The sequence below is a fragment of the Cotesia glomerata genome, linkage group LG3 (genome assembly GCF_020080835.1).
Source record: "Cotesia glomerata isolate CgM1 linkage group LG3, MPM_Cglom_v2.3, whole genome shotgun sequence".
In the NCBI taxonomy this organism is placed as follows: Eukaryota; Metazoa; Arthropoda; class Insecta; order Hymenoptera; family Braconidae; genus Cotesia; species Cotesia glomerata.
This window is the reverse complement of record NC_058160.1, coordinates 3,470,522-3,490,043: the sequence shown is the minus strand read 5'-3', so window position 1 is coordinate 3,490,043 and position 19,522 is coordinate 3,470,522. Positions and strand designations below refer to the sequence as shown.

Below are 19,522 nucleotides of genomic sequence, written 5' to 3'. Positions count from 1 at the left end.
GATCACATGTAATTGTCGGCCGAGGCGAAGCCGAGGTTGACAAACATGTGATCTGAGGCTTTCTTATTTACTTCCCGTGGAGTGTATATTATTTTTTTGCTCGACGAAGGCAGAAAGCGGCACTTTCGTTTAGCGTAGCGGGCCGAAAGTTGACGCTTTCTGCCCGTCGAGCAAAAAAAATTTTTTCTCTCAATGTAGTTAGAACTAAAGGAGTTCAAGAGACAAATAGTATATTACACACCTAGGGAAGTAAAGTAAGAAATGTCTCAGATCACATGTAATTGTTGGCCGAGGCGAAGCCGAGGTCAACAAACATGTGATCTGAGGCTTTCTTATTTACTTCCCGAGGAGTGTATACTATTTTTTTGTCCGACGAAGGCGGAAAGCGGCAACTTAGTTTAGCGCAGCGGGACGAAAGTTGCCACTTTCCGCCCGGAGGGCAAAAAAATTTTTTTTTTTCTATCTTAACTAGAAAATTTTATTCTAACAAACTTTTTTAGTTCTACCTCCATTATATGTTGATAATTTTTGCCTGCTGTAATTACGCATTTTTAAATAATTATAATATGAAAATAAATAAATATGTATATATATATATATATATTTATAATTATTTAAGATTTATTCCAAGACAAAATTAAATTATTATTTTATTAACAGTCATAATTTTAATTACTCACTTTGAGGATAAATACAATTCAAAAAATTTTAGTGGATGGAAAACCAGAGGGTGGATAACTTTGATGAGCAACTTCCGCCAGTAAGCCTTTAATTAACGGCTGAATATCAACGCACGAAGTTTGGTTCACACTGTTGCTGCTAATACTAGTGATAATACCGCTCTTGTCTATAAATTAAATGAAGGATTTTTTTTTAAGAAAGGAGTGGATAGGTACTAGCGGATAAGGCTAAAGATTTTTCTTATAATTTACAACATCTGTACAAACTTTTATACAAATTCAATTAAATGATAAGCTAAGTCGATCGATAATGATGTACAAATTTAAGACTAATATGTACTAATTAATGATTAATGATTAATGATGTAAAAAGTTGTATGTCGGTGGTATTAATTGCTGTATTGTGGTATACTGCAATTAAAAGCAGTTGTTAAGCTGGCCACTGTAAAAAAAATTGACATTTGTATGAATATGAGTATTTTTTTTAAATTATCATCCTAAGAATAAATTACCTTAAACATATATAAATTAAAAAAATTTTATCAAATTGAAAATTATTGATAAATACTCACAGTAATCGGCTTCTTTGTGCTGTACCGCGTTGTGGAGCGCCAATGCTAAATAAGTATGGAACTTTATGTATTTTTTCTCCATCACATCCAACTCTTGAGGCATCAAGTGCTTAACACCTCGCTTCCAACGGTCACGTATGTGAGCACACATTTCCAGCAACTTAATAATTAGTATTAATAATTATTAATGTGAAAAAAAAAATTATAGGGTAAAAGACCCCATTACTGACATTTTCTTTAATTTTGGTACTTATTCAATTAATGAAATCATTAATGAATATAATATTCCTAATTAAATTAAAGTTTTATCACCTAGCGGTCAAGTGACTAGTAAATCTAAATTCAAGCCAACGGATGGACATTCCATCTTCAATATTGGTCAAGAGACATATTCTATCTTTACATAATTTCGATAGGGATCCAGCGAACTTGAATACTAATGAAGCTGGAAGCTTTTGTGGTTTCTGTTCGAGTTATAAAGATGTTTATTGAATGCAAGAAATGAAAGAAATTAAATGAGAGCAAAGACAAACCTTGAAAAAATAAATGGGGTTGGTTACCAAGTCAGGAATCGAACCTGGATCTCCCTGATAACATGTCAGGAGCTCTACCAGTTAACTCTTTATAACTCGAACAGATACCACAAAAGCTTCCAGCTTCACTAGTATTCAAGTTCGGTGGATCCCCATCGAAATTATCTAAAGAGAGAATATGTCTCTCGACCAATATTGAAGATGGAATGTCCATCCGTTGGCTTGAATTTAGATTTACTAGTCACTTGACCGCTAGGCGATAAAACTTTAATTTATATAAATAATTCGGTTGAAAAAATAATAATTAAAATTATTCCTAATCTTTAAGACCTTTAGATCAAAAAAATTTTTAATTTTGATTCCAAATAGAACATTTTTTCATTGAAAGAAAAAGTGCCACTAATAGGGGTTAAAGTTGCCACTAATGGGGTCTTTTACCTTAATTATTAATTAAGCTTACATTATTTATTGTCGTCATGATATCAGCAAATTGTGGAGTTTGTAAACAATGCTCATGAGCTTTATCAAGATAATCATTGTGAATCTGAATGATAGTATCAAGATCTTTGGCTTGTGCCAATGAGTTCTCCAAAATGAGGCCTAAACTTTGAAGAACTTGACCTGATAGATAAGTGTGAATAGATCCGATCGCGTGGAGCAGCCAAAACCGTAAGCATTCTAATCTTCTGGCATTGAAATGGAAGAAGAAATCTTCCATGTCTTCAGAACTTCCCTCAAGATCTACAAAAATAAAATAATTTAAATAATTCATCGACTCGATATTAAAAAAAAAAAAAAAATAATAACAATAATAAAGAGAGATAGTTATTATTTTCAGCCGAGGTACCCGATTCAATTCTTGAAGAATGCTTAATTTCCATTATTATTCTTTCACCATAATATTTTATCGGTATGAAATCTCATACCATCAGAAAAAATCTTAGGTGAAAATACAACAATTAAAATTTTTGCGACAGTTTTTGTTAAAGAATGTGTGAAGATATAATTTTTTACTCAGAGTAACTTTTTTCGGTAAACAAAAAAATAATTCGGACAGCCGAAATAATTCGTTTGCCCAAAAAAGTTACACGAAGTAAAAAATTACATCTTCACACATTCTCTAATAAAAAATGTCGCAAAAATTTTAATTGTTGTATTTTCACCTAAGATTTTTTCTGATGGTATGTGATCTCATACCGATAAAATGAATCCCGGAAAAAATAGACTCGGAATTTCATTAAAATTCATAAGAAAAAATGGAACGATTATTCCGGGGGTGTTTGTTTTTTATAAAAATTGTGGGGGTGGATATTATAATTATTATTTAATAATAATTTTAATAAAATAATATGAATTATCCATAACTTCAAAATTTTTTTCAGGTCTATTTTTTCCGATTACTAAATAATAACTATCTCTCTTTATTAATTAAAAACACCGATCTTCGAGTCATATATTAAACACAATAATAATAATAATAATAATAATGTTAAATTGATGAATGATGTGAAGATTGGTAGTTTTTAAATTAATATATTTTTAGTAAATTAAGCCATGAATCCCGATCCGAAAATTCTTTTGAAGAATTACTAAATTTTTATTATTACTTCTTCACCATAATAATTTTATCGGTATGAGGTCTCATACCATCAGAGAAAATTCAGATGAAATTTAACAATTAAAATTCAAAGAAAGATTTATTTACTCAGTGACACTTTTTTCGGTAACCGAAAAAATAATAACTCAGAAAATGCTCAGACCAGGAATCGAACCTGGATCTTTTGGTGTCGCGCCAACTGCTCTACCCTTAATAATAATAATAATAATAATAATAATAATAATAACCTGTAAATAACAAATTATTCAGGGTCCATAAAGCCCATTTTAATTTTAATTGAAATCTAAATATTTCATTGTACTTGACTAACACCGGTTCAGCTAGGACCATATTTATCGGCCAATCAACAGAATAATCAAGTGTTGTATTTTCGATGGCTTGAATAACTTGTCGCGTGGTGTTACCTCCATCTGAGGGTACTATTGTAATTGACCAACGATTTTGCGAACTTGAGTCTCTCCATTCATCCGACAGAACTTGTTCCAAAATATTTGTTAAGTCCCCGTAGGGATTTATGCGATACGACGCCAAGTTACGGGTCTCAATCTGTGAAAAAATAATAAAAATAATTAAGTAACTCATGATTCTAAATAATAATACTGAAATCAGCAGATTTTTGACAATTTTTCATAACGAATCAATTTTGATAAAAAAAAATTTTTTTACTCATCATTTATTATTAATAATTTAATTGTTAAAAAAATCTAAATATTTTGATTTCAATATCATTTCTAAATAGCATATCCTTAACATAAAAATAAAAATTACTTCTTGGAACATAAGTTGATAAAACTTCCTCATAACATGGCCTCGCTCCATCATATAAATAGACCGCATTAATTTTAAATGCCTCTCAAGCTTATACTCATCGATAAGAATATTTTTTACCAATTTAGAAGCACACGAGTAACGACGATCCAGTATAGTGTCCAAGGTTTTTTCTAAAGCTTTGCGAAATGGGAGTATAAATTCCGACATGCCTTCTAATTTATCAAAGATATTTATCACTCCCCACTGTTTTTTAACTTCTCTATCTTCTAAATTTTTCTCTCTAAAATCAACAGTATCCACACTACTAGCAGCTGGTGGAAAATTTACAAAACTCGGTGTGGGTGTCGTCAGAGAGGGCAGATAATTTTGGAAGACTTTCATGAGAAACGGATTATTTATTTGCCGAATTTGCTGTCGAATATTCTCTTCAAGGTTTATCAAGCACGCTGCGTCCAATCCATTTTCCAAATTATCCGTATCTGTTTCTTTCACCAAAACTTTTGACAAATCACTGGCATTTGTACTCCTATCAATTTCATAATCTACATTAGCAGCATCCAGTTGATCACTGTGATCAATCTCACTGGAATCATTTCCGTACTTACTCAACTCCATAATAACATAAGAAATAAATTCTTCACTCAACGGGATTCTTGTTGAGTCATAAATCTCAGCATTCATTTTCCACATGTCTGAAATTCTATTTAACGTAACAAGCAGATCAATATTTCTTCCCATTTCTTCTATTTTCCTCAACAATTTTTTAGTAATCGGATCAATTACCAACCCGTCTTTTTCTATCGGCCTTATAGCGAACGATGCCATTTTAATTCTATCTCCGCCTTCGGAACTAGTGCTCTCAAAATTGTTGCTAAAATTTTTTTTAAACACCAAAAATTCATCACGAAAATCCTCCAGTCTTCCTTCAGTCAACCACGTGTCTATAATATTTAAATAAATTTTCAAACTCGACAAGTAGAGACTAGCACAAAGATTAGTACGACTACGACTGGATGAATTTTCAATTTGACGATATAAATTCAAAAGCAACCGGTAGCTTTTTTCCCAATTTGTCTGACTCTTCAACAGCTCATCAGTCAATACCGACTGATGAATATCACTGAGAATAGTTAATTGTCCAATAATAGGTTCCAAATCTTTAGACAGAGTCAGGAATGTCGTGGGATTAAATTTACGCTGCATTGATTTTTTTTCCACATCAATAATATCTTCCTTTAATCTATTGAAATACTGCATTACAGATGTGCTGTAATTTTCATAAGTAATCGGAAATAAAGATTTAATGTTGCTTGTATTGACATCAGTATTCTCCAACAAACAATTAAGCTTCTCTACCATAGAAAAATATTCAACAAAGCTACCAAACGCGCTTTGAAAGGCTTTGGGAGTTAGGCTCGGTATGGAAATATTTTTATTCACGCTAAATCCGTCTAGTGTTTTTTCGTAGACTACTCCAATGTTGTCATAGTCTCCGGAGGAAGTGACTACTTGGTGGGTAAGCATCCAGAGTACTTCTCGGCAAGCTTGGTACTCTGAAATTAAGGAAGTTCCTGATTTGCCAGCTTCACTTGACTGCCGAAAGCTCTCGTAAATTTCACAGAAATGCGCCTGGGGAAACACACTGAGTACTTGGACATTCTGGTAATTTTTTTCGCTCCACCAAGTGTTTTCGACATTGAACTCCAGCCACTTCTGAGATTCGACGATCCTTGTGAATTTTTCTAGAGACCTTGACTTCGCTTGGGACTTAAGAGACAATTCAGCTGGACAATTAGAGTTGGACTTTTTTTTAAAAGTACTTTGAGACGAACCCGCTGTTAGAGTTTGCTTGGAAGAATTTTTTACATTTGACTCTGCGTCTTCTTCCGACCACACTGATAATTCATCCTAAAAAGTAAAATAATTGTAACTAGCAACCTTGCAGTCACTATGTGACTGCCGTGTTGTGAACAATAAATAAACCAAATTTTGATTTATTAAATAATGACTTTTGTTAAATTGCATTGTACTTTCTTAAATATTGACGTTTTTAAAGGTATAAGCTCATCCCGATGTTACACTCATCAAGAGCTTTCATTTGAGTACCCACATGCATTTTTGATATATTTTTCATATATACATATATATATAATATATATAATTATACAAAATATATGAAGAATTGATGTGGGTACTCAAATGAAAGGTCTCGATGAGTGTAATGTCAGGATGAGCTTATATCTTTAAAAATGTCAATAGTTGACAAGATACAAAGTAATTTCTTAATTATTGACACTTTTAAAGATATATAAGCTCATCCCGATGTTACACTCATCGAGACTTTTCATTTAAGTACCCACATGGCAATTTTTATATATTTTATATATATGGTATTTGTGTAATATATAAATATATAAAATATATGAAAAAATGATGTGGGTACTTAAATAAAAGATCTTGATGAGTGTAATATCAGGATGAGCTTATATTGTTAAAAATGTCAATAGTTCACAAGATACAAGGTAATTTCTTAATTATGTAAAATATATTTCAAAGATATAAGCTAATTCCGATGTTACACTCATTAAGAGCTTTCATTTGAGTACGCACATGCATTTTTGATATATTTTTCATATATACATATATATAAAATATATAAATATATGAAAAATTGATGTGGGTACTTAAATGAAAGGTATTGATGAGTGTAACATCGAGATGAGCTTATATCTTTAAAAATTTCAATAGTTCACAAGATACAAGGTCATTTCTTAATTATGTATCTAGAGATAGAGAATTTTCGAATGCAGCCTAAATACTTATCATCATAAATTGACTATCGTTGAAAATGATATGAAACCTAGAAAAGGCACAAATTCAAATCAAGACCTTTGCAATGACACTAAATTTCACTAAAAAAAAAAAAAACTGATTTTATCATATGACTATCCTCAACACAAATTTTTTCTTATTCTCTTAATAATATAGATTATATTTCTAAGAACTTAAATTTATTTTTTTTTTTTAATTAAAATAGTGAAAATTTATACACTATCTTGAGCGTCTTTGAAGTCACTGAAGAATTCTTGTTGGCCTTCCTTGAGATACTCCTCCCAGTTTATTTCATCTGTTCTGCTGTCATTCAGGTCGACTGTTCTACTGTCAAAGTTGTCATCGCTCTCGTCGTCACTGCCGAGATCCAATGCATCGATACTGTCATCGCCGGTGGAAATAATCGACTTGCTTGTCTCATTGGACAGCTCGATCAGTAAAGACAGCAATGTCCACTGTAGATCATGCTGCGGATGCTGATCGAAGTTGAATGCTGATGAAGTAAGCAGAGAGTCTACTAAACTCGTAAATCTTTCAGCAACTTTGTAATTACCGTGAACGATAAATTTTTCTTTTAGCTCATTCACTGATCTTCTGACAATATGACTGTTTATTGGTAAGTAATTGTGGTTTTTAATATTTGACAGCACGAATTTTTCACATAATTTAAAGTGACGTGCTGTTTGCCCTTTTTCCTAAAAAAAAAAAAAAAATTATAACAGATGAAAATAAATAATGATTCTGAAGTTAGTTGACAGTTGTCAATTTTTTTTAATTTATACAGCAAATTAATTACAAAAAAAAATTGTTCCATAAATTTTCATTAACAATTATAATAATAAAGTTAGCCGACATTTTTGATTTTTTTTTTTTTAATTTATTAATTAATAAATATAAAATATTTTTAAAAAATTGCACTTATAGTTTTTGAAGTTTTTAACGAATGAAAAAATTGTTTTTGTAATAATTCTTTAATAAATAAATTCATAAAAATTTTTAGATGTCGGCTAACTTTATTTTCATCTAATAATTTTCTTTTAATTTTCACATGTAGAATTTTTTTTATAATAATTTAATTACTATAAAATTATAAAAAAATTTTTAATACCTATCAACTTCAGTGTCATAATAAACATGACACGAAAATTAGCTGACAACTGTAAATTTTTTTATTTCTAATAAAAAATCCATTACAATAATAAAAATACTTTTAAAAATTTCCCTTATTAATTTTTTTTAATTTTCACATGTGGAATTATTTCATGAAAATTAATTTAGCAAATATTTAAAATTTTTAGAACTTTCATTAACAAATAACTTATGGCAAAAAAATAAGAACAAAAACTTGACATGTAGAAATTTTAAAAAATTAAAAATGCAATTTTTTAAAAATAATTCATTAGAATTAATCTAATTTTTAAATGACGCTTGAGTCAGCTGTCACTTGATATTTTTTTTTAATAAATAAATTTACTCCAAAAAATGATTTTTAAAAAATTGCATTTATAATTGTTTTAATATTTCTACAGGTCAATTTTTTGTTTTCTTTTTTTTTTCACAGTTTATCTGTTAAAAAAATTCTAAAAATTATTAATTATCTGCTAAATTGATTCATAATATTAAAGTTAGCTGTCACTTGACCATTTTTCAAATTTATTTAACAAAAAAATTGTACCGAAAAATTATTTTTGAAAAATTGCATTTTTAATTCATTAAAATTTTTAAGTGTCAATTTTTTTTTTCTAATTTTTTTTCGCATAATTTATTTACTATAAAATTTTTTAAATTATTAAATATATGCCAAATTAATTTTCATAATTGTTAAATAAAATTAAAAATTGGTCAAGTGACAGCTGAGTTTGATGATAATACTAAAGTTAGCCGCCGTTTTTAATTTTTTAATTTTTCTTCATTAATTAAATTAGAACAAAAAAATATTTTTTAAAAATTGCACTTACAGTTTTTCAAGTTTTTTACAAGTGACATTTTTTAAAAATTTTTTTTGTACCAATTTTTTTATAAAAATTATAAAAAAATTTTTTTAATTTTCAGATGTCGGCTAACTTAATTTTCATAGTTTAATGTCATAATTGTTTCATCAAAATTTTCATAACAATTTTATTGAAATAAAATTATAAAAAAATTTCTAATATCTGTCAAAACTTCAGTGTCATAAATAAATTCACATGAACACAACCTCCAAACATAAACATAAATTTTTAAACTCACCTCAAAACCAGTCAAGGAATTTATAAGTAATTTCAGATCTTTATAAATATCATTTGTAATATATGTCCCCATGATGACATGTTATATTTAATTATTTCCATTAAAATTTTAACAGATTACTATTTAATTATTTCCTTCATAATAAAAAACAGTAAATATTTTTTTCTTTCATTTTTAGCTTTTCACTCTCTAAATGATTGGAACACCGTCAGCGGCAAAAATTAAAATGTTCAAATGGCGGTTAAATTTCAATCTAAATTCACGAGATAAAACAAAAAAAGTGACGTGACTCTAGACTTTTTATGAATCTCAAACTACGCAAGAGAAAGTTCGCTTAGTTATTCTGTTCTCGTGATTGGTGATGGTGAATCATTTGCTAAATTCATAGTGATCAGTGTAAGATTGTCATTGATTATCAATTATTATTATTAATACTGACCTAATCCTAGATTTATTTCCTTCTGTGCATGTTTAATTTTAAATTAATTAATTAAATTAATATAAGACTAATTTACTTTAATACAATTTTAATTAAAATTTTTTTTTAGTCTGCGTTCTGATCAAGACGCAATAAATTACTGTCAATTCTTAGAATAAATACTTGGTGTATTTAGACAGTTGTTATTATTGAGAATTGATAAATTTGAGTGAGCAACAAACAATGGGGTTGCCAACGACAAGAAAGAACCGAGAAAATTTAAGCAACGAGTTAAGGGAGGCTGCTTCCTCCTCGTCTTCAGACGATACTAAAAATTACCTTGACAAAATTTTTGGAGATATTTCAAAAACTTCGGCTACTAAGCAGATTGTTATTGGGACTTCATCGGGATGGTAAGTTGATATTTTATTTATTACTTATTGTATGATATTAAAGTTAGCAGTCGCTTGAAAATTTTTTGATTTTTTTTTCATAAATAAATTTGCTCCGAAAAATTATTTCTAAAAAATTGGATTTTTTATTTTTTTTTATTTTTTAAATGTCAATTTTTTTTGACATAATTTATTTATTAAAAAAATTCTTAAAATTATAAAATGCCTGCTAAATTAATTTTCATACTTATTGTCTTCTAATAATATGTACATATACATTCATATAAAATATTACAATGTAGGCTAAATATAATGATGACTGCTCTGAAATTGCGTATTGATTTTTTTTTCAATATTTTTGTGTGATATATATTTAAATTTTGTATTTTTAACTTTTTTAAATTTATATAATGTAATGATAAATACAATATAATAGGATGACGGGTTTCCTGGCAATGAAAGTTGGTAAAATCGCAGCATTCTCTGTTGGCGGAGGTATCATTATTCTTCAGATAGCTGTTCACCAAGGATATATTAAAGTTAATTGGGATAAAATTCAGAAGAAGGCAGAAAAAGTATCTGATACTCTTGAGGAAAAAATAACAGGCGAAGGACCCAAATTTTTAGACAAGGTATTTACTTTTTTATTTTTATTTATGACACTTATCAAAAACGATGAGAATTAAGTTAGCCGACATTTAGAATTTTTTTTTATTGAAGAAATGATTACAAAAAAATAAAAAAAAATTTTCACTTGTAAAAAACTTTGAAAACTGTAAGTGCAATTTTTAAAAAATATTTTTTTGTTCTAATTTAATTATTAAAAAAAATCAAAAAATTAAAATCGTCGGCTAACTTTAGTATTATTCAGAAACATCTGATAATTTTTAAAATTTCTTCTAAATAATAATTATAACAAAAAAAAAATTCCATCTGTAGAAGTTATAAAAAATTATGAATGCAATTTTTTAAAAATAATTTTCTAGACCTATTTAAAAAAAAAATTGTCAAGTGTTTGCTAATTTCAGTGTCATTTTTATGACATTAAAGTTAGCAGTTACTTGACCATTTTTTAATATTGATTAACATACAAATTTGTTATAAAAATTTACATTTTTTGATTTTTAAAAATTTTTACATGTCAATTTTTTTTCTCATTTTTTTTGACATAATTTATTTAGGTAATTATTTATATAAGGTCCACCTTATTTTTGACCATATCTAGGTGAAAAATTAACATTTAAAAATTTTTTTTTATTCTGCTTGTTTTTACGGCTGATTTATGGCGGTGATATTAAAAATTAATATTTCGATAGCTTTTTTGCCTTCAAAAGTTGAAAAAAATTTTGGCTCAAATTTTTAAATAAAATTTCTATTTTATCTTTTTTTTATATATTTTTTTTTGAAAAGTACATAAAAAAAACGAACAGTTAAAAAAAAGTTGAATATCACAATTGTTTAAAAAATTTATAAATTTTTTTGAAAATGTATTTTTCAAAAAAAAAAAAATATATCAAAATTAAAAAAAAAATTTCGTTCAAAAAAAAAAATTAAAATTAAAATGACCTCACTTGTAAATAATTATCTTTATTTGTTATAAAAATTCTTAAAATTATCAAATATCTCCTAAATTAATTTTCATATCATTTTTATTTTTATAATTACTCTAATTTTTTTTATTTGATGAACTAGAATGTTTAAAAATAAATTATCAAAAAATACTGATTATATTTACAGGTAGGCCAATGGTGTCGTCAGAATACGTATGTAACAACAAGTTTCATTGGTGGTTTTTTAATTGGCTTAGCGATGTAATCAAACGCGTAAAGTGAAGTCTTCAAAAAAAAAAAAAAAAAAAAAAATTTTAGTTAGAAAAGATAAATAATTATTAAGCTTGCCATTACATTCATTAATTTACATTTCGAGACTCCTATTAATATTAATAATAATAATAAAATTATTTTTCATTGTTTTTCTCTTGAATGTTACGTTAATTCAATAAAAAAATATCCAACTGTATTCCAGTAACATAAATTACATACTTACATATTTAATATCTAAATAAAAAAAAAAAAAAAATGCTATTGTATGAAGAACTAAAGATAAAATAAAAATTTTGATAGAATTTTTAACAAACAAAATTAAATAGGATTGAATAATATTTTTATGGGAGTGTGTATTACAGGTAGAAAGATTTGTGGATAAGAAATTGGATAAAGCTGAAGACTATTTAAAATCAAAGAAGGCACAGGGCCATCGCTGGTATGAAAAATTCCTCGGGACCGACAACGCCAACGGAGTGTTCAAGCCCAAAGAGATGCATTTCTTTGTCGTTTCTTTCGTTGCCGGTGTCCTAATTGGAAGCGCAACCGCTAGTTATTAAACTATTAACAAATATTAACAATAACCCGAGTTATGAAAGAATGCGAGGAGAGACGATAAATAAAACATTTAAAGTAACCCAACTAATCCGCGCACACATCAGACTTATTACACGTGTGATTTCTCCGACCCATTAAAACTGTAATAATTGCATAAACACTCACACATACAATCCAAATGTTGTTAACTGTTCTTTTTTTATTAGTATTTACAATTACAATAGTGTGATCATTTAGAAAATTATTTTTTTTATTTATTTGTTTTTAGTGTACAATACTCTAATTATTTATTTATTACATACCTAAGTTGTATTATTGAATGTACGTGTGTGTGTATGTGTTTCGAAGAAAACTTTTATTAAGTTATAAGTACACAATTGGTGTATCATGATGGAATAAATAAAAAAAAACCGAAAGTAATAATACCATTAATTTTTTTTTCTTGTCACTTAGAAGTGTTTTAAACATTGCATCACTATTAACCGTAATTTTTTTCGTAAGCTCTGATTTCCGTTGCAAAATATGTGAGTTGAATTTTCAGATATGTGAACCAGTGTATCTTCATCCTGCTGTAATTAAAAATAAATATTAAAAAATAACTCTACTATAAAAATTAAAAAATACTAATAATACTAAAGTTAGCAGCCACTTTTAGATTTTGATTTTTTTTCAATAATTAAATTAGAACAAAAAAATATTTTTAAAAAATTGCACTTAAAATTTTTTAAGTTTTTTATAAATGAAGTTAAAAAAAAATTTTTTTTGTAATAACTTTTTCAATGAAAAAAAATTCTTAAAATTTTTAGATTTCGGCTAACTTAATTTTCATAAAAATAACGAAAATTAAATTAGCCTACATCTGAAAATTTTTGTAATTTATTCTATTGAAAAATTATTTTTAAAAAATTAAAAGAAAAAATTTCACATTTAGAAAATATTAAAAACTATACGTGCAATTTTTTAAAAATATTTTTTTAGTTCTAATTTAATTAATAGAAAGTCAAAAATTATTTAACGTCGGCTAATTTTAGTGTAAAAAATATTAAATTAAAAATTTAATACTTACTAAATGTATACTCGTAGAAGTTGGAGTATTATTTGTAACTTTAAACCCATGGATACCCTCTTGATGAAATTTATGTAACAATTCTTGAATATCAATATTACCATACTCGTGTCTCAGATCTTTTTCTTTCAAATTCTCTCCGTCTTTACTGTCTTTAGTGTCGACTGACGACGAAGCGTCTTGGATTTTTCTTTTACCTCTTCCAATTAATTGTTGCTGGGGTTCAATACTTTTTATCGTATACACATTATCCTTTATCTCAAGTTCTCCCGTGATCGAGGCCAAGCTCAATCCAGGGCGAATTTGACTCGGAATAATACTACTAGCTAATTTAGGTTCAATAAAAATCCGACTCTTGCTTCTTTTCAGAGGCAGTTTAGTCACTTCGCCTCTTCTGAAAGTAATAAGTGGTTTTTCCTGCAAAAAAAAAAAATTATTTTTTATTTACCACTAGAATATATATTTTATAAATCGCGTTACTAAAGTCAAAAGAGCGTAGGGTAAAAGATCCATTAGTGGCGGGGACCCCATTACTGACACTTTTTTTGATTTTGGTACTTATTCAATTAATAAAATACATTAATTTCAATAATGTATTTATTATTTCTAATCTTTAAGACCTTTAGATTAAAAAAATTTTTAACTTTTATTCCAAGTAGAACATTTTTTCATTGAAAGAAAAAGTGCCACTAATTGGGGTTAAAGGTGCCACTAATGGGTTCTTTTACCTTATCTCAAAATATACACCCTTTTGACTTAAAGAAAAAAAATTTTTTAAGCTAAAAGGGCATACATAAAAAAATAGTCAAAGTAGGGTCTAAGAATCTCCCAACGTCGAGATCTAATGAAAAAATGATTTTTGAAAATTGAACTGAAAATACTATGACAGCGGAATTTTTTTAAATTGTCAATTTATATTAGGAGAAGTTAAAAAATTTTATTTTAATACTTTTCAGTGAATTTTCACAAAATACAAAAAATTGAAAATTAAAAAAAAATTAAGATGTGTTAGTTTTTTCAGTCTCACTTTTAAAAATCAATTTTTTTTCGTTAGATCTCGACGTTTTAAGGTCCTTAGAAGTTACTTTGACTATTTTTTCATGTATGCCCTTTTAGCTTTTAAAACTTTTTTTCTTAGTCGAAAAAAAAAATTTTATGATATTAAAATTAACCGACGTTCAACAATTTTTGATATTTTTTTATTAATTAAATTAGAACAAAAAAAAATATTTTTACAAAATTGCACATATAATTTTTAAAACTTTCTACATGTGAAATTTTTTCAATTAATTTTTTTAAAATAATTTTTTCAATAAAAAAAATTCTAAAAATTTTTAGATGTCGGCTAACTTTATTGTCATAAATTTTTTGGGATTTTTCCACGAGATTTTTACTTTTATACATTCCCTAGTTGATTGGAGAAAAAAAAATTTTTTTATACGCCCTTCTAGTTCTGCTAAGCCAAAAGGACGTATATTTTAAGATACGCCCTTTTGAATTCAGCAACGCGAAATATTAAAAAAAAAAAAAAATTACTGGAGCTACTGGTTCGATGATAAGATCAAGCCGATGAGGTGCAGTATAAGGAGGCTGAGTGTAGCACTCAGGTATCACAAGATTATCTGGCTTCAAATCCCGAATAAGTTTGTTGGCTTGCGTGAAATTAAGCGAAGTATCAATCGGACAGTGCACAGCTTTCATCGCAAGCGGCTGATACGGAGCAAGAGCTTCTAAATACGGAAAGTCTGGCTCTGTGAAAATAATCGTGTGCTGAGGATTGTTGCCCCAGAGCTGAACAAAATGAACCGCGTCGCCGAAACGCAAGCTGGGATGTCCACAAAAGACCACACAAGGTTGTCGGTACTCTGTGCTGAATCCTCCCTGCCAAATCGAGGTAAAGTGCTTCAACCTTGCATTCTTCACCAAGAATCCGTGAGGGAACGGTTCTTCAGGCAAATAAACCTTGTTTTGCTTATTCGTCGACAACCATTCAGCTAGAATATTCGAGTACGCTAACGAAGACTCCGCGACAGGCGATACGAAGAACAGCGGAATTTGTGTCAACCCTATTTTGTCCAAGTGCGTGCTCAGGCACTCGAACAAGTCATAAACTACTCCTGAAGGATAGCAAGGTATCAGAACACATCCGCTGCTTCGGAGAGTCATTGCTACTGCCATGCACAATTCACCGAGCATCGTGTCAGGATTCGCAGTTGGAGTCTGAGTTAGTCCCGTTAAAATCAGAACGTCAGAATGTTTTAGAGTTGTTTGCTCCATCGGTCTCGGGTGAGTTGTCAACGTTGATGATCCGCTTACGTAAGCTACTTTCTCGTGCTCGCAAGAAATTAGCCAATTGCTGCTGCCTAAACAGTAGCCGGAACTTATTGGAGTAACTGTCAGAGCTCCGTATATGTCCTGAAAAAAAATAAAAAAATAAAATGGCAAAGCGTCGTTAAACTAGCAGTTGCAAAATCTATTTTTGATAAAGTAAAAGACCCCATTAGTGGCACTTTTTCTTTCAATGAAAAAATGTTCTACTTGGAATAAAAATTTTTTTGATCTTAAGGTCTTAAAGATTAGAAATAATATATTCATTATTGAAATTAATGATTTCATTAATTGAATAAGAACCAAAATCAAAGAAAGTGTCAGTAATGGGGTCTTTTACCCTAGATAACAATTTTTTAGATTATTATAACAATTAAATTATAAAAAAAAGTTTACCAAAATAATTCACATGCAGAATTTTTTAAAAATTATAAGTGTGAATTTAAAAAAAAAAAATGTTTTTTTTTTATAATGGATTTATTATAAAAGTTCTAAAAATTGTCAGATGTCTGCTAATTTCAGTATTAAAGGGGTTATATTCTCTTGTAATCTTGAAAAAATCGAATTTTTTTTTGCATATTTTGAACGTACATATATTTGAGAATATTGTCCGAAAATTTCACATTGATCCGGCAAATAGTTCTGGAGAAATTAGCGTACTTGTAAAGTTTTTTCAACTTAGTTTAAATGGTTCCTAAAACTTTAAACGCGTTTTTCTCGAAACGGTGTTTTCAAAGTCGGTGAGGAAAATTTCTCCTAAATAAATACATAGAATAAATGTACATACAGCGAATTTAATGTAATTTAAGAATTTGCGATGTATTTACAAAAATATTGGGTTCCGTTGTTCCTGCAGTAGATCTCCTAGAGGACCTCCACAAAAAGGTGTTTGTCGGTGAGGAAGATATCTCTGATCCGAATTATTTAAAATAAAAAAAACCAAAAGGTTTATTTTTAGGATAGATGAATATAAATAGTGAATGATGGAATAGTCAAAATTTTGATTTTTGACAAAATGACGGCTTCCCAAAGAAAATAACTAGGAAAACGGTTGACCCTGAAGGCCATCCCTGCAACTTCCCGCCAATTCTATACCTAAACGCTTGAAATTGCACTTATGACGTTTTAGAGCTCTTCGAGCTCATAAATACAATTTGTGTATTATTTTGAGCTCTCCGAGCTCAAAAAAATAGCTTTTGTATGCTTTTGAGCTCTTCGAGCTCAAAAGTCTGATAGAAGTTTGATAAAACACTATTTTTTTAATTTTCAAATCGCAATAACTTTTGAATGAATAAACCGATTTTCACGTGGTTGGTGGCATTCGACGCAGTTTTTTAAGATTCATGAAAAATCTTTAAGTTTATATTGACATAGTGGAAAACTTCGGAGTAATTCCGAAAAAACACTTTTTTCGGTTTTCTTTCGTCAACGATAACTCACGAACGAATCAACCGATTTTGACCGGACTGGCGGCGATCGACGTGGTTTTTTGATGTTAAAAGCTGATTAGTTTTTGAAATTGATCGGTAAAGCCGTATAAAAGTTATTCCAAAAAAACCACTTTTGAAAAAATTTTTTTTTGTAGTTTTTTTGTGATTTCTCAAAATCTACCGGTCCGAATCGTTCCAAAGTATATACAAAATCTAAGTTTGGTCAAGCCCTTTCGAATGGCACCAACCGCGATCAAATCGATCAAGCCGTTCAAAAGTTATAAGAGGTTTACATACATCCACACACACACACACACACACATACATACATACATACATACACACATGCATACAGACATACAGACACCATCGCGGGAATAGTCAGGGAAGCTTCCTAGGACCTCGAAACTTCGAGATTCGATGAAAACTCGATTTTCGTAAAACGGGGTGAAAACAATAACTTCCCGATTTTTGAAAATCTTCGATTTTCTTAGCGGGAAGTTAAAAATCTTTTTTTTTCAAGAAAATTTACACTTTAAAGTGGCTTAAAAAATCGAAATTATTATCAGAAACCTTATTCCTTCGATCAGTACCTGACAAAAGTATCTAAGAAGATCGTGTGAAAATTTCAAGCCATTTATTTAATAAAAAGCCTCTTCATAAAAAATTCACAAAAAAACACATTTTTTGGGACTTACAAGTGGATATAATAACCCCTTAATAAATTTAGCAGCACAAATGAATATTCTTGCTTAAATAATGAATCAATGCATGAACGAGTCCATGTTAGCTTGATAGACCTAAATGACAATACTGGTGATGAATAAAAATTAAATGATCATCAAGGAACTTACTAATTTCTGATCGTATCCCACCAACTGGATATTAGACAGCGCTGAATTAACAGCATTCATCGAGTACAATTGCTTCCAAGATTTAGGCTTGACAGCGTCTGCTAAGGGAGAAGGCAAAATATGAAGCATCTCCTTCCAGTATTTGGCCAAAGTAGTTCTGGGAGTCTGCTCGATGTACTGGACCAATTCCTCCATAAAAAATCTCCCGATCTGGAGCGTTGGTTCTGTCGCATACACGATACCCTTGAACCCTGTAGCTTCAGTGATGAACGGCAAGGCCATCATACACGTGTAGTTTGACACCAGTATCACATCAATCTCTGAAAAGTCTATTATTTTCTCGAGCGGAGGCGAAAATTCAGGTATCGAGTCTACAAATACTCGACCGCAGCATTCCTTTAATTCGCCTTCGATTTTCCACTCCTGGCTGTGATACTGCTGATAAGGGTTCTGGCTGTGGTAATGATTGTGATGGGTGTCTCGCGGAAGCCAGTTCGGCAAGGCGTTGAATTTCCCACTTGGTACCATCGGGATTGGCATGAAGTTTAATATTGACTGCATGTTCAAACTGCAGTCCAGCATTATAGTTATGCCTTTGAATGTTAGCACCAAACATGGCTTTGTTGGCTCACTTGATAAACAATACTGGAATTTTTTATTAAAATTTATTTGTTCAATTATTTTTATATAAATTTTAAAGTGACAATTTAAATATTGTAAAAAAAAATTGTTTTTAAATACAATCAGAAGTCTGTTAATTTTTCATATAAATCCGCTTTAATATTTCAATAAATTGATTATATAATTTTTAAAAATTTAATTTTATGATTATTTAAATTGTTTGTTTAAAATAATTAAGTCTTTGTTTAAACATCATAATTATATAATAATAAAGTTAGACGACATTTTTGATTTTTTTTTATTTTGCTTAATTTATTAATTTATAACTAAAAAATATTTTTAAAAAATTCTACTTATAGTTTTTTAAGTTTTTAACAAATGAAAAAGTTTTTTTTTTATTTTCTTGTAATTATTCTTTAATAAAAAAAATCAGAAAATTCTTAGATGTCAGCTAACTTTATTTTCATCATAATTATAAAATTGATGTGATTTATAAATTTAATAATTAAAATTTTTTAATTATTATAAAGGCTAATTTTTTAATTTTGAGTAAAAATAAAAATTATTACTGCCAGTATATTTATATATTTGTAAAATATATAGATATATTTTAGCATTGGATAAAATTTTATTTTGGATTGAAAAACTAGCCCTAAATTAAAACTATAAAAAAAAAAAATTCTTTGTACTCACCAATTTCATTTTTAATTGTTATTTAATTCATTTTTCTCCATAAAAAAGTTAGTAAAATTTTTTTAGGTTAAATCCAAGCGAATTTATTTTTACAATAAATTCTT

At 28.7% G+C, this 19,522-nt stretch overlaps 3 protein-coding genes across 3 annotated transcripts; 1 reads left to right on the top strand and 2 right to left on the bottom strand.

Annotated features, from left to right (window-relative positions):
* Nucleotides 1-637: 637 nt before the first annotated feature.
* On the bottom strand, nucleotides 638-9,443 carry LOC123260751 (gamma-tubulin complex component 5). Its single transcript, XM_044722040.1, has 7 exons — nucleotides 9,236-9,443; nucleotides 7,225-7,701; nucleotides 4,172-6,082; nucleotides 3,631-3,949; nucleotides 2,246-2,526; nucleotides 1,253-1,412; nucleotides 638-1,122 (listed from the first exon to the last, which is right to left on the bottom strand). The coding sequence occupies exons 1-7, from the start codon at nucleotides 9,305-9,307 to the stop codon at nucleotides 1,070-1,072; spliced, it is 3,273 nt and encodes a 1,090-aa protein (XP_044577975.1). The 5' UTR covers nucleotides 9,308-9,443; the 3' UTR covers nucleotides 638-1,069.
* A 70-nt stretch (nucleotides 9,444-9,513) lies between these two features.
* LOC123260809 (FUN14 domain-containing protein 2) lies at nucleotides 9,514-12,842 on the top strand. The gene is made up of 4 exons (XM_044722162.1): nucleotides 9,514-9,631; nucleotides 9,784-10,066; nucleotides 10,482-10,677; nucleotides 12,231-12,842. The coding sequence occupies exons 2-4, from the start codon at nucleotides 9,897-9,899 to the stop codon at nucleotides 12,426-12,428; spliced, it is 564 nt and encodes a 187-aa protein (XP_044578097.1). The 5' UTR covers nucleotides 9,514-9,631; nucleotides 9,784-9,896; the 3' UTR covers nucleotides 12,429-12,842.
* On the bottom strand, nucleotides 12,683-19,480 carry LOC123260767 (integrator complex subunit 9). The gene is made up of 5 exons (XM_044722089.1): nucleotides 19,419-19,480; nucleotides 18,105-18,749; nucleotides 15,029-15,907; nucleotides 13,493-13,909; nucleotides 12,683-12,995 (listed from the first exon to the last, which is right to left on the bottom strand). Exons 1-5 carry the CDS (start codon nucleotides 19,425-19,427, stop codon nucleotides 12,876-12,878), a joined length of 2,070 nt encoding a protein of 689 aa, XP_044578024.1. The 5' UTR covers nucleotides 19,428-19,480; the 3' UTR covers nucleotides 12,683-12,875.
* Nucleotides 19,481-19,522: the final 42 nt, after the last annotated feature.

Excerpts from the sequence above, each read along its gene's own strand:
- LOC123260767 (XM_044722089.1), bottom strand. Across the intron at positions 13,910-15,028 it reads TCATCGAACCAGTAGCTCCA|GAAAAACCACTTATTACTTT; the intron begins GTAATTTTTTTT and ends TTTTTTTTGCAG. Across the intron at positions 12,996-13,492 it reads CTTCTACGAGTATACATTTA|CAGGATGAAGATACACTGGT; the intron begins GTAAGTATTAAA and ends TTTTAATTACAG.
- LOC123260751 (XM_044722040.1), bottom strand. The coding sequence starts at position 9,307 with ATGGGGACATATATTACAAATGATATTTATAAAGATCTGAAATTACTT. Across the intron at positions 6,083-7,224 it reads TCAAAGACGCTCAAGATAGT|GATGAATTATCAGTGTGGTC; the intron begins GTATAAATTTTC and ends TTTACTTTTTAG. Across the intron at positions 2,527-3,630 it reads GAATAATTTGTTATTTACAG|ATCTTGAGGGAAGTTCTGAA; the intron begins GTTATTATTATT and ends TTATTTTTGTAG.
- LOC123260809 (XM_044722162.1), top strand. The coding sequence starts at position 9,897 with ATGGGGTTGCCAACGACAAGAAAGAACCGAGAAAATTTAAGCAACGAG. Across the intron at positions 10,067-10,481 it reads ATTGGGACTTCATCGGGATG|GATGACGGGTTTCCTGGCAA; the intron begins GTAAGTTGATAT and ends ACAATATAATAG. Across the intron at positions 10,678-12,230 it reads GACCCAAATTTTTAGACAAG|GTAGAAAGATTTGTGGATAA; the intron begins GTATTTACTTTT and ends TGTGTATTACAG.